General features: G+C 65.1%; 3 protein-coding genes across 3 annotated transcripts in view; 2 read left to right on the forward strand and 1 right to left on the reverse strand.

Annotated features, from left to right (window-relative positions):
* Positions 1–2,397: 2,397 nt before the first annotated feature.
* EMIHUDRAFT_56546 (hypothetical protein) lies at positions 2,398–3,009 on the forward strand (the record flags this gene model as incomplete). Its single annotated transcript, XM_005786119.1, has 1 exon — positions 2,398–3,009. A coding segment is annotated over one exon (612 nt), but the record flags the coding sequence as incomplete, so codon positions are not given.
* A 4,797-nt stretch (positions 3,010–7,806) lies between these two features.
* On the forward strand, positions 7,807–9,189 carry EMIHUDRAFT_441468 (hypothetical protein). The gene is made up of 7 exons (XM_005786120.1): positions 7,807–8,017; positions 8,090–8,154; positions 8,231–8,284; positions 8,348–8,545; positions 8,620–8,652; positions 8,727–8,782; positions 8,852–9,189. Exons 2-7 carry the CDS (start codon positions 8,095–8,097, stop codon positions 8,961–8,963), a joined length of 513 nt encoding a protein of 170 aa, XP_005786177.1. The 5' UTR covers positions 7,807–8,017; positions 8,090–8,094; the 3' UTR covers positions 8,964–9,189.
* A 419-nt stretch (positions 9,190–9,608) lies between these two features.
* Positions 9,609–12,174, reverse strand: part of EMIHUDRAFT_229237 (hypothetical protein) — a gene marked incomplete at both ends in the record, with an annotated part of 4,500 nt that continues 1,934 nt past the window's right edge. The window contains 4 exons of the mRNA XM_005786121.1: positions 9,609–9,758; positions 9,992–10,083; positions 10,162–10,302; positions 10,634–11,816. Coding sequence (XP_005786178.1) covers positions 9,609–9,758; positions 9,992–10,083; positions 10,162–10,302; positions 10,634–11,816 — 1,566 coding nt within the window. The remainder of the gene's footprint in view (positions 9,759–9,991; positions 10,084–10,161; positions 10,303–10,633; positions 11,817–12,174) is intronic.

The following is a 12,174-nucleotide window of genomic DNA, read 5'->3' on the forward strand; positions in this document are numbered from 1 at the left end:
TTTTTGGGATTTGGGCTGGTTGCACCAGCACCCCGACCCCGCCAAGGGGTTCATGGGCACCGAGGAGCAGAACGCGCTCTTCAAGCAGGGGCTGGGCTGCCTCGGCACGCTCTACTCCCACCCGTACACATACGTGCTGCGGCTGACCTCCTTCCCGGGCGGCCACAAGGCGGAGGACCAGGCCGAGGGCACCAACGTGGCCAAGTACTTTGACCGCGGCTGGTGCTTCACCGAGCAGAGCTTGGCGAGCCTAACCAAGTCCGGCGCCCTCTCGTTCGACCTCGGCAATATGCGCGCCGGCAAGGAGTACGACCTCTTCAGCCTCATGCGCGACTGCACCCAGGACGGCGGCCGGCGCCCTCCGCTGCTGCCGTCTGCCTTCGCGGCGGAGCTGGAGAAGAAGAGCTTCACCAACGGCAAGGACGACAAGCCGCTGGTGAAGCGGTTGTACGAGGCCGTCTTCGAGGAGCAGTTTGGCAAGGCGACATGGCTGGACTAGAGCTGGCTTGACTGGGGCGACGCCGAGGCGGCGCAGCTGGCGGAGGTCCTCGCGAGCGGGGCAGCGCCGCGGCTCGAGAGGCTCGATCTCCACCGCAACCAGATTGGCGACGAGGGCTGCAAGGCGCTGGCCGCCGCCCTCAAGGAGGGGGCCGCCCCGAGCTTGAAGGCGCGAGCCCCCCCCCCCCCCCCCCCGGCGCCCGCCCGCCTCTCGCCCCTCCCCGCCAAATGTCTATCACGCCTCCCCTCGCGTGCAGATGCTCTTGGTGGACAACACAGAGCAGTGAGCTGGTGGCTGTGTGCAAGCAGCGCGGCATCTCGGCAACAAGGTATTTGTAGCCTGCGTGGCGTTTGTGCCCGTTTGTGCCGCGCCCTCTGCCCCCGAGTTCATTGAAACATAAAGGCGGCGCGGCACGGTAAGGGTCGGCGGTAAGCCGGCGCACTTGGAGCACTTGGAGTGCAGTCATCAACCGCACGCCCAGGACCGGGGAACTAAGAAGCGCACCCAGTTGGCCAGTTGGCCAGACGATTGGCATCGGGTTACGGGCTAGAGTGATTGAGTGAGTATTCTTGATACACACACACTCCTCACGGGCTAGAGAGCCCTACTCGAGTAGCCCCGCACTTGGAGCACTTGGAGTGGCGAGTGCAGTCGTCAACCTCACATCCAGGGCCGGGGAGCTATGAAGCGCACCCAGCGGGCCGGATGATTGGGATCGGGTTACGGGCTAGAGATCGATTGGTAGACGTTTTTGGAGCACTTGGAGGCCGTGGTTTTTCAGGGAGGGTGCCCATTCGGTGCTGGTAGCGCCCTAACGCTGCTTCAACTAGCAGCGTTAGGGCGCTCTCGTCACGGTCGGGCGTGCGAGGCTCCTGTGCCTCCGGTGCAGCCACGGAGGCGTGTTTTCTGACGGCCGACCGTCAGTGCACGGAGTTGCCACTTCTCCGACTGCCCCGGCTAGTTCACCAATAGGTAGGAAGGTAGAAAGGTGAAGAACAGCCAGGCTCGGACTGGACACCAACGCGGTATGGGTGGACGCGAGACAGATGATGACGACACGCACGAACGACACACAGACACAAACAAGCTCACAAGACACACAGCCAGCTGGCTGCCACACACCCTGAGTTGGCGTACACATAACTCAGGGCCACATTCTTCCTGTCGCCCCCCCCAGCACTCCAAGGTGCCAAGAGAAACAAACAAGGGCACAACAAACAACAGACGACAGGAAGCAACGTGCGAGGCTAGAGCAGGCTTGCTCGTCCTCTAGCAATCTCCGCCGACCGCGAGGCCGGACTAGACCGTGTGTGGGGTCATGTGAGGTGTCTCTGGTCACTCTCCTCAGGGGCTAGCCGCCAGCGGCCAGCCCTATCTCGCACTCACAGGCAATGACAATCCAATGTATGAGTGTATGCAAGCAGAGGCGCGTGTGCTGGTTCTAGATCGCACGCCGTGGCACATGACTTGGGAGGCGTGCGACCGCAGCGCGCCCGCCGTCAGCTCGACAGTTGGCGTACACATAACTCAGGGCCACATTCTTCCTGTCGCCCCCCCCCAGCACTCCAAGGTGCCAAGAGAAACAAACAAGGGCACAACAAACAACAGACGACAGGAAGTACGGGCTAGAGATCGCGTGATCCCACGTTTTTCTTGTATTTTATTAAAATACCAAAACGAGGGCTCTACGCCGGCGCGGCCTGCCACTGACTGGCCTGCGCAGCCACTTTTTCGACGCCACTCGCCGTCTCGCTGTCGAGTCAGAGTGGCGGGTTCAAAGCTGCTCTTCGGGTGACGGCATGGCGCAAAAGATCCATGCTGCGAGATTCGACGCCCTGCCGAACAGCTCCGCCCGGAGCGGTCGCCACCGCGCCAGGCCGCGGAAGCGGCCGGCGGAGCTCCAGGTCATTGGCGCGGGCTGCGGCCGCACAGGCACGACCTCGCTCAGCATGGCCCTCGAGCGGCTTGGGTTTGGACCGTGCCACAGCATGGCTGCGGTGGCGAAGATGGTACGCGAGCGGCCGTGGGCTCGCGCGCTGGAGGAGCCGGAGCGGGCCGACTGGCGCGGGCTCCTCAGCGGCTTCGGCTGCAGCGTCGACTTCCCCGCGTCGGTTGCGTACCAGTGGTTGCTCGCGAGCTTTCCAGACGCCAAGGTGATCCTGACCGTGCGCGACCCGCACGACTGGGCGCGATCTGTTGCCACGACCATTTGGAGCGAGTACAGCGCCGAGCGCTCGGCTCTGCTTGCGCCTTTCCGCTCGGCCGCCCGCAGGCTCGGCCGCGCCTACCGCGCCCACTTTTTTGAGGACTCTGACGGCGGCGTAATGTCTGGAGAGCTGCGTGACACGCGTGCGCTCGCCACCCGCTTCGAGGCGTGGAATGCGCGGGTCGCCGCGGCGGTGCCGCCGGAGCGGTTGCTTGTCTTTCGCGCCTCGGACGGTTGGGCGCCGCTGTGCGCCTTTCTCGGCGTGCCCGTGCCGCGCACGCCCTTCCCGCGCGCCAACGATAGCGGCGCCCACACGGACCGCATGCTGGCGATCTGGCGGCGCGCCGTCGCAATCGAGGCGCTCTACCTCGCCCTGGCTATCGGCGCCGTCGCAGCCGCCGCCACGAGGCGAGGCCGCACCGAGGCGGCGCTCGCAGTGTCGTTGGCGCTACTGCTCTCCGCCGTAGGCTTTCTTCAGCCGGACTGAGGCCGGAACGGATGTGTTGCAATATAGATACCGACACGGCTCGAGACGCGATGAGCCGAGACAATGGACACGTGCCACGAGCGTGTGTTCTTTTTTTCGGCCTGGTTGTTCTCACACTTTTGACGAGAGCCTGGACACGTTTTGGCGACGGCGGCCCGCCAAACGGTTTACGCAAACGGTGGAGCCACGACTGTCTACGGCACTCACATACCTCGTGCTGCGCCTGGTCCTCCGCCCGCCGCCGCGCCGGTCTGGCATCGTGCTCCGCGAGCAGGGCCCGTGACCACTCACGTAGCCTGCTGGCGGGAAACGCCCACCGTTTGAGCTTTGGCTTGGCGCCCGGCGTGCGAGAAATGCCAGGCACATGCTCGTGCACAAACACCACCGCCTCGCTTCCGACCAGGTGCAAGTTTTCGCAGCGGGCTGGTGGAGCGACCGCTGCCCCACATGAGTGTGACTGTGCCTCGAGCCCAGCTTGACGCGGCTCCCGGGCGAGCTGTAGTCGTCGGTCGCGCACCGCAGAAGCGGCGCCGGGGCACTCCAACGGACTCCGTCACGCGAGACTGCGAACGCGATGCAGCCAGAGCTGCGGTGTACGACCGGGAATAGAGCGAGGAGAGAGTCCGCGAGCACCGGGTTCTGCTGCACCAGGAAGAGTAGATGTCGCCGTCGCAGTATGCATAGTTGTCAATGCGGATCATCTGGAAGGGCGACCACGTACTCACTCCTTCCTCGCTTGGCAAGAGTGGGCCGACGCTCCCCTGATCGGCCGTCGAAAGTTGCACGTAGCGCTGGCCGGTGTGCACTGGATTGGCTCGTGCAAAGAGCTTCGCACGTCCACACGCAAGACAAGGGTGGGGCTCGCCGGAGATGTGGCGCGGGGCCCTCCGTCCACAGGCTCGCGCCCTCGATGGAAGACGAGCGAAAGGCGGCCATCGAAGACGCAACCAGGCAGGCCGTCCCCGCGCAGGCGCCCCCGCTTTGGCAAGCGGCCCTGGACGCAGCCGCGATGATTGGGACCTATCGCCGGCGCGACGAGCCGCCACGTCGACTCGGCTGGTGTCAGGTTGCTAAGCGCCCCCGCAGCTCTGCCATCGCGCAATGCCACTCTCCGAGCAGAGGAGTACAGCAAGCCGGCTGAATGGGCGAGGCACACCGATGTCTCCGCGCCTGGACACAAAGGGTGGCAATGGTGAGCAAGGCGATACCGAGGAATGCACGTCGAGCTGTCGTAGCAAGGCCCGTCACAGATTCTGTCATGAGCTTGGGGGAGCCACCAGCGGGCATGAAGCCCGCCCTGACCGGCACGAACGCCGCATTGTACGTCATCGGCCCGCACGCGCCTCCGCGGTAGTGCCATTCAGTCATATTCGGGAGAACCAGCTCGGGCGTCCCGTGGAATGTGAGCCCGCCGTCTTTCGACTTTAGAGCAGCACTGAAGCTGCTGTCCGCGCCGCCGGTCTGCCCCTCTTCAAAGAGCAGCCAGAGGCCGCGCCCACCGCGTGCAAGCACGGTCAGCGAGCGCCAGTGAGCAAGGCCTGAGAGTCAAATGGGTCTCGTGTCTGGAGGGAGGTCTTGGCCGAACGGACGACAAGTGTGGTAAGACCTCGGCCAGGCAAATCAGCGGTGTCCTGCCTCGAGCCGAGCAAGAGCTGCGGTGACGAGCACAGTGGTGGAGAGGGGCGCAGAGCACGGGTTGGTGGGCACTCTGCCTCCATCTCGGCCTGCCACGCGCGCCAAGCCGCGTCCAGCATGCTGCCGCAGACGTCATCCGATGACTACTCATACTTCGAACTCATACATACTCAACAATACAAGCTGCCAAAGGATGAGTTGAGTTACTCATTGTAATCTTGAATGGGCATTTGGAGCGGCTCGGCGCGGGGACGGAGAGCTGGGTGAAGTGCTGGCACCATGCCATCGTGTAGGCTGCGCGGGGACGTAGGCTAGCTAAGGCCGCAGTGAGGCTTGTGAGCTACGCGGGCGAGAACCGTTGGTAGCGTTGTTCCGCGCAACTTGTTGGATCTTTGGACACCTGGACACCTCTGGACACGGTGGACACTACCGGGATCTGCACGCGCGTTACTTCTTTTTTGGTTGGAAAGTAACGCGGAGTGAGAAGGTAATCTTCTCCAGAGACACACACACGGGCAATGGCTAGGACTGGGTTTGGGGGGGGGGGGGGGGGGGCCTTCCAAATACAAACCACCCCTGCTATTCACAGCACAAGCCCTCCCCGGGGGCTCGAGCATGCGCAGCGAAAACGGATCCCCCCCTGTGAAAAAGTGAGGCGTGGTCTGTACTCGCAGGGGGGGGGGGGGGGCAAGGGGGCAAACGGTGTCTCGGGCACGATTTACGTGCCAATCTACCAATCATCGTGCGCATGAATGTCCGCTTCCGCCGTGGCGGCAGGATGGAGCTGCCGCAGCCGCTCCTGCCTCTCCTGCTCGTGCTCCTCGGCATCGTCTCCGTTTGCCATCCAAGAGACGAGGTATCGTTCTCCGTGCGAGCCCAGCAGGCCGTAAAACTGGGCCTCAAGCGTGATTGGCTGCGAGTCGTCAACGTACAATGCCTTGAAGCGCCGTTCGCGCTTTTCGACCGGCGTCCCGCGCAAGTCATCGTGAATAGCGTCGATGTGCTTGCAGCGCTTCAGCACGCGGCTCTGGTTGATCTCGGACAGGAATGAGGGGCACGTGCAGCTCCAGGTGCGACCAACGAAGAACTCGGCCTCGCGCTCGCTCACCGGCACCCATCCCTGCCGCTGCGCGTTGGCGACGGCCCACTTGTGGCGCAACAGCTCGACGTCGTCCCCAAACTCGGCCTACTCAGCCTCCAGGCTGTGACGAGACGCCGTTCACAGTGGGCAAGCGTAGCCGCCCCCTACGCAGAGCTCCGCCTTGAGGTGCTTGCAGGTGCGCATGGTGTGATGCGTCAGCCCACTCTTGCAGAAGGCCTAGCCAACATGACGCCGAGGTGTACACAACTAGGCATCCGGGTGCGAACCCCGCTCTCGGAGAAGGCCTCTTGCCCGTTGCCAGGAGATCCGTTGGCCATCTTCCAGCTGTAGCAGCTGCACGCCTTGTAGAGGTGCCAACGGAACTGCGAGCGTGACGGCTCGGGTGGCATGTGCACGATGTGTCCCATCACGTAGCGACAATCGCCGACTCCCATCGGCCGGAAGCCCTTGCGGATCATGCTGGCGAGCGCGCGGTAGACTCGGTTCTTCTCCGAGTCCTCCCCGTTGCGCAAAACGAGATGGATGCAAGAGGAAGCCTACGACCATCGCATGGCAGATCTGGCTGCGGTGTCCTTCGACCTCTCCCCGCCAGACTGCCAATCGATCGTGGGCATGTACGAGCCCCGCCTGATCGTGACGGACCAGCCGCAACACACCAACTTCCCGCGCGATTTTGGGGACACTTGGCCGACTATGGTGCTGCCACCATATCGGGCGGGTGAGAGCGAGCTGGGCCGGCTGGAGCTGAGTGGCAGCGATGAGCCGGTGGATATTACCGTGGACCCTGAGGCGCAGCGTCAGCCCTAGTCCCAAGTTTGGGACTAGAGAAGACACTAGACTGCCCGTGACGAGTCTGTGACCTGCCTCAGGACCCCGGAGTCATCTTCTCTACGTCGGGCTCCACCGGGCTACCAAAGGGAGTCGTGTACAAGTTCTCGACTGTTGGCCTCTTCGGCGGCATTGCCGAGATGATGCGGAGTCAGGGGGAAGAGGTGTGGAAGATGCAGCCGGGCGACAGCACGCTGCTGTGGGTGCCAATGCGCGGCGTCGGTTCGACGCTGCTGTCGTGGATCATGCTGGCGGAGGGGCAGCAGCTGGTGATGGTCGAGCCAAAGACGCCTGGGATGAGCTCGGCCGAGGACTGGGGGCCGCTATTCGACAAGTATAGCCCGCGCTTCCACCTCCTGTTTGGCGCCGCAATGCAGCAGCTTCTCGCCACATTCCCGGGCAGAACCTTCCCGTCGGTGACCGAGGTGCAGTACGGCGGCTCGTGCTTCCCGCCCTCGCTCGTGTTGAAGAGCATGGAGCAATTCCCAAACGCGACCTTTAAACAGGGGTACGCACAGACGGAGTGCCTGCCCATCTCGGAGCTGTCTGCTGAGGTGCGAGCTCTCACGTCGCCGTACACACGCCGGCTAGACACCGCCACGCCACTTGGCCCTACGCCCCTCCGGAGCCCAGCACACGTCTACATCAGGTGCACGACCAAGCAAAGGCAGGTGACGAAGCGGCGATCCGCCTCCTAGCGTCGGTGGGGAAGGTGAGTCCGATGGCCAAGGCGCGTGCGCGACGATGCGATGCCCTGCCCCTCAAAGACATCTCATCACTCTCGCCATTCCTATTTCCCCAGGTGTTCATCGAGCCGCTCGATGCGGCGACGCGCAAACAATTCGGAGTGGACGAGGGTGGTGGCGAGATCTGCGCGTGGTCGCCGTTCATGATGAAGGAGCGCCGCTCTGGGCACACAATCGCTGCATAGAAACCGAGTCTATCTCGAGGCATTGCTGTAGGAGTACTACAAGAACCCGGAGAAGACCGCCGAGACGATCGGAAAAGACGGATACGTCAGGACTGGGGACGTTGGCAAGGTGGATGAGGATGGAAACCTGTATGTGGTCGGTCGAGTCAAGGTGCGCACCGCGTGGCTGAGATGTCAGCCGTGATGCAGCCAAGAGTCTCGGATGTAGGAGCTCATCCCGACGTGGCGTGGCTTCAACGTCGCCCCGCGCGACATCGAAGAGGTGCTGTTCCGGCACGCGGCGGTCGGTCAGGCCGCCGTGATCGGCAGCGCGCACCCGGGCGGCACTGGCGCTATGGCCATCACGACACACTGCGCTATTCATGATATGCGTCTTCAACAACGGCGCTGCCAACGCCTAGGTGATATGGTAGTTGCTTGGGTGACGCCAAAGGCGGGCGCAAGCGTCGGGCGGAGCGAGCTCGAGGCGCGCGAGGCTGGCTCCATCTCGGCAAACCTCGGCAAAGCCCACCCACAACACGTCGAGCGGACTGAGCTGCCAGGCGCACTGCGTCGCTGCGGGTATGCCGGCGTGGCAGCTCCCTGACCTCTTCCAGGTCCGCTCGCCCTCATGTGGAACCTTCGAGCTGCGCCCAAAGGGAGCTCTCCTTGGCTGACAGGTGTCGGAGAAGCCGCTCCCGCTGGTGGGTGGCAAGATCGCGAAGCAAGTGCTCCAAGCGCCTACGTTTGTGCTGCGCAATTTGCGCGAGAGCATCGAGGCGGTGCAGACACGCAACAGCGAGGATTGGGTGGCCCTGGCACGGGAGGTGTTTGAGCGGGTGGACGGCGACAGCACTGGGACGCTCGAGAGGGACGAGGTGCCCCGCTCATAACAAGAGGGTCGAGCGGACACCAGCTGCGCCTACTCATGCGGTTTGCTGCACGCATGCAGGTGGAGGCGGTGTTTGGGGACGAGGCCGCGGCGGTGCGGGCTGTTGCTGCGACGGTTCGGTCAGCCTGGAACCGCATCGCTTTACGCAGCTAGAGGTGTGGTTATAGGTGTGGGACTACTTCGAACGGCCCGACGATGCCGACGACGTCGTGGACCAATTCGAGTGCCGCGAATTGGCTGAGCTAGGCAACGCGTGAATAGCGTCGGCTCACAGAGTCGCTACGGTGAATAGGTGGGTAGCGGGGCTGACCAAGATGGAGCCGGGCGGGCGCATCGCTTGGCTGACGCAAGCCAGCTCCGTGCTAGCGCAGTACGAGCGGAGAGGGCTCATCGGAGCAAAGTAGGGGCGGCGGGGTGCGTCGGGCGAGCGCGAGGGCAGGCGGCGCAAGTCAGGGGGCAGGCGGGGCAGGTGGCAAGGCCGGCAGCATTGCTGGCAGCTCGAGCCGGCGGCGGGGCTGCGTGGCGAGAGGCAGGCGAGTGATGTAATCGTGTCTGTCGTCCTTGCGTTTTCTTTCCGACGAGAGATCGGGAGATGCGTTTTGACTTGTCTACCAACAGCCGCATCTGGCCACGCCAAAAAAACAATAATGGAGCGCGGCGGACCTAGACCTACTGGTACTGCAGCGCGCGCGCACGCAACTGGAAGGTCTGGCGCGCTTGTCAAATGGTGAGCGCACGCGACGGCGGTGACGCGCCGCGCGTCCTCTCCGGAGGGGCGGAGGAGGGACACACCAGGAGCAGCATTAATAGTTGTGCACGCGGGAGACGGCTCGGAGAATTATCGCAAGAACGGCGGAACTGGGTCTGTGGCAAGACGGAACGCTGCGGGGCGGCGCCGCTACATGCCAGCGTAAGCTGGGCCGCCGCCGCCCTCGGGCACGACCCAGTCGATGTTCTGCGAGGGGCACTTGATGTCGCACGTTTTGCAGTGGATGCCTGTTCAAAGGACGCGGTGTGAAGAGTGGCGCTAGGGTGGGTGCCGCACACTCTCAGTGGGTGCAGTTCTGCGCGTTGATCTGTAGCCGCGGCTCGCCATCGGGCTCGTCAGGCTGCAAGTACTCGTACACGCCAGCCGGGCAGAACCGCTGCTCCGGGCCGTCATAGATGGCCAAGTTGCGGGCCACAGGCACCGAATCGTCCTTGAGCGTCAGGTGCGGTGGCTGATGTGGCGGGCGTGGGAAAGAGCATTGTCCGAATTGCGGCGGACGTCCCTACCGCCACAATTGTGTATCAATGGACAATGCGTTTCGGTGGGGATGTAGGAGCATCACCTTAGTTTCGGCTTTCGCGCCTCATCGGGTTGATGCCAGCGGAGTCCATTGAAGCTATGAAGCTATGAAGCGGTGTACACAACCGTGTACGGTCGGCGGACTTGTGTTCGCCCGTGACCCGGGGTTGGGCCGAGTTTTTTTGATTTCTGGGTCAGTGGGCGCCCGCCCGCCGCCTCTGAGGGGGTCGGGCCCCCTAGACTGAAAACAAAAACAAAATGTAGAACCGTCAAAATCAGCCTGCGAGAGCGGCGCTGAGCGCCGCCTACGGTACCTCGTCGGCGGGTCGTGAGTGACCCCCACGACCACGGCATCCAAAAAATGGAAAAGTAGACCATGTCGGATGGGCACGAAACCCCGCGCAGCGCCGGCTTTGAGCCACGCGCCTCGATCTTCAGAGGCGCGTGCGCTGCCCCTTCCGGCAAGGCACGCGCCAGAGCCGTCGCCAGGGCTGAGCGGGCCATCGGGCCGACGCGGAAGGCCGGCGATGCCAGATGCGCCCGCAGGCCGAGTTGATGCCTGCCCTCCGCCGCCGCCGCCGCCGCCGCCGCCGCCGCCGCCGCCGCCGCCGCAATCGCCGCCGCCGCCGCCTCCACCGCAATCGCCGCCGCCTCCATAGCCTCCATAGCCTCCATAGCCTCCATAGCCTCCATAGCCGCCCCCGTCGCCACCGCCGCAGCGACCGCCACCGCCGACCCCGCCGCCGCCTCCGCCGCCTCCGCCGCCAGACTGGCCTGCGGGGGGACCTGGCCGCAGGAAGGAGCGGATGTCTGGCGACGAAGGCTTTGCGCCGCTGGCTGCCGCCGCCGCGGCGGGGCCAGAGAGCGCCGCCCCACGCAAGCCTGCGGCGGCGGGGCCAGAGGCACCGGAGCCGAACCCGGCGGCGCGGCCGCCGGACATCAGCGACGAGGTGACCTGCAACTTCTTCTCGACGAGGCGCCACATCACCTCATCGACGGAGCCGCGCGCGATGCAGTAGAAGACTTGCACGCGCTCCGCGAGCTGCGAGATGCGGTGAGCGCGGTCCTCCGCCTGCGCGAGGTCGGACGCGTTCCACGCCAGCTCTCCGAAGACCACGACGCTGGCCGCGGTGAGCGTGAAGCCATGCGAGGCCACCCGGATCGAGAGGATCGCCAGCCGTACGGCCGGGTCGCCTTGGAAGGTCGCCACGCGGTAGTCGCGCGCCTCGTGCGGCACCTCGCCGTCGATCCGCACGTGGCTGCACACGCCGCGCAGCCGCTCCTCCCACAAGTCGAGCACCGCCTTGTGGTGGCCAAAGAGCAGCAGCTTGCGCCGCCCCGGCGCGGCAAGCAGCCTCGCGACGTGGTCCGCCACCGCCGCCGCCTTCGCGCGCCCCGTCTCCATGTAGGCGAGCGTCATCTCCGCCGAGTGCTCCTTGGCCGGGCCCGCCGCTCGCTCCGCCTCGACTCGAGCCCACGCGCGCGCAGCCTCGGGCGCATCGATCAGCAGCACCTCTCGCACCTTTGGCGGCAGCTGCGACTGCACCTCCGCCTTTGTGCGTCGCACCATCAGCGCGTGCGTCAGCACGGCGTGGAGCTCCTTCACATGGCTCGCGCCCTTAGCGTCCCAGCCGAACCGCCCCTGGTGTGCGGCGGCGTACCGCCGCTCGAAGTCCTGCCGGCGGCCGAAGATCCCGGGCCGCAGCAGCTTCGCCTGAGTGAAGATCTCCGCCGGCCGGGAGGGCGACGGCGTGCCCGAGACGAGGACGAGCCTGCGCACGCCTCCCAGCAGCGGCAGCAGCGCCTTCGAGCGCTGCGACTCGGGCTCCTTGAGCGCGTGGCTCTCGTCTGCGATCGCCACGCCGAAGCCGGCCGCGCGCAGCTCCGCCGCGCGCCGGACCGCGAGGTCGTACGAGATGACCACCACACCGCACCCGCCCGAGAGCGAATCCTTGCCGCTCTCGACCAGCTGGACGCGCGGCAGCGGGGGCAGCGCGCCGCCGCCGCCGCCGCCCAAACCGCCGCCGCCGCCGCCGCAGCCGGACGCGCCAGCTGCGCCGGCGCCCCGCGCGGCCTCTGCCTCACCGCCCCACTTCCCCTCGCCCGCCCACGCGGCGGCCACCTCCGCCCCCACCGTCTCCTCCTCCCTCTCCTCCTCCACCGCCACCGCCTCCTCCTCCGCCGCAACCTCGTCTTCTGACGTGTCGACATCCGACAGCACCGCTCTGACGCCGCCCCCACGTAACGCGCCTAGACGATCATCCCCGTTTGGCCGCCTCGTTTCTTAGCGCAGAGCGCCGTGCGGCTCCCCCTTCCCTAATGCTGAC

This window comes from Emiliania huxleyi, assembly GCF_000372725.1.
Source record: "Emiliania huxleyi CCMP1516 chromosome Unknown EMIHUscaffold_154, whole genome shotgun sequence".
Classification (NCBI taxonomy): Eukaryota; Haptophyta; order Isochrysidales; family Noelaerhabdaceae; genus Emiliania; species Emiliania huxleyi.

Bases quoted from the DNA above. Each gene is read 5' to 3' on its own strand.
- EMIHUDRAFT_441468 (XM_005786120.1), top strand. From the start codon at position 8,095: ATGGTAGTTGCTTGGGTGACGCCAAAGGCGGGCGCAAGCGTCGGGCGG. The intron at 8,155-8,230 runs GCGCGCGAGGCT...CTGAGCTGCCAG, and splicing joins TCGGGCGGAGCGAGCTCGAG to GCGCACTGCGTCGCTGCGGG. The intron at 8,653-8,726 runs GTGCGGGCTGTT...GTGTGGTTATAG, and splicing joins TTGGGGACGAGGCCGCGGCG to GTGTGGGACTACTTCGAACG.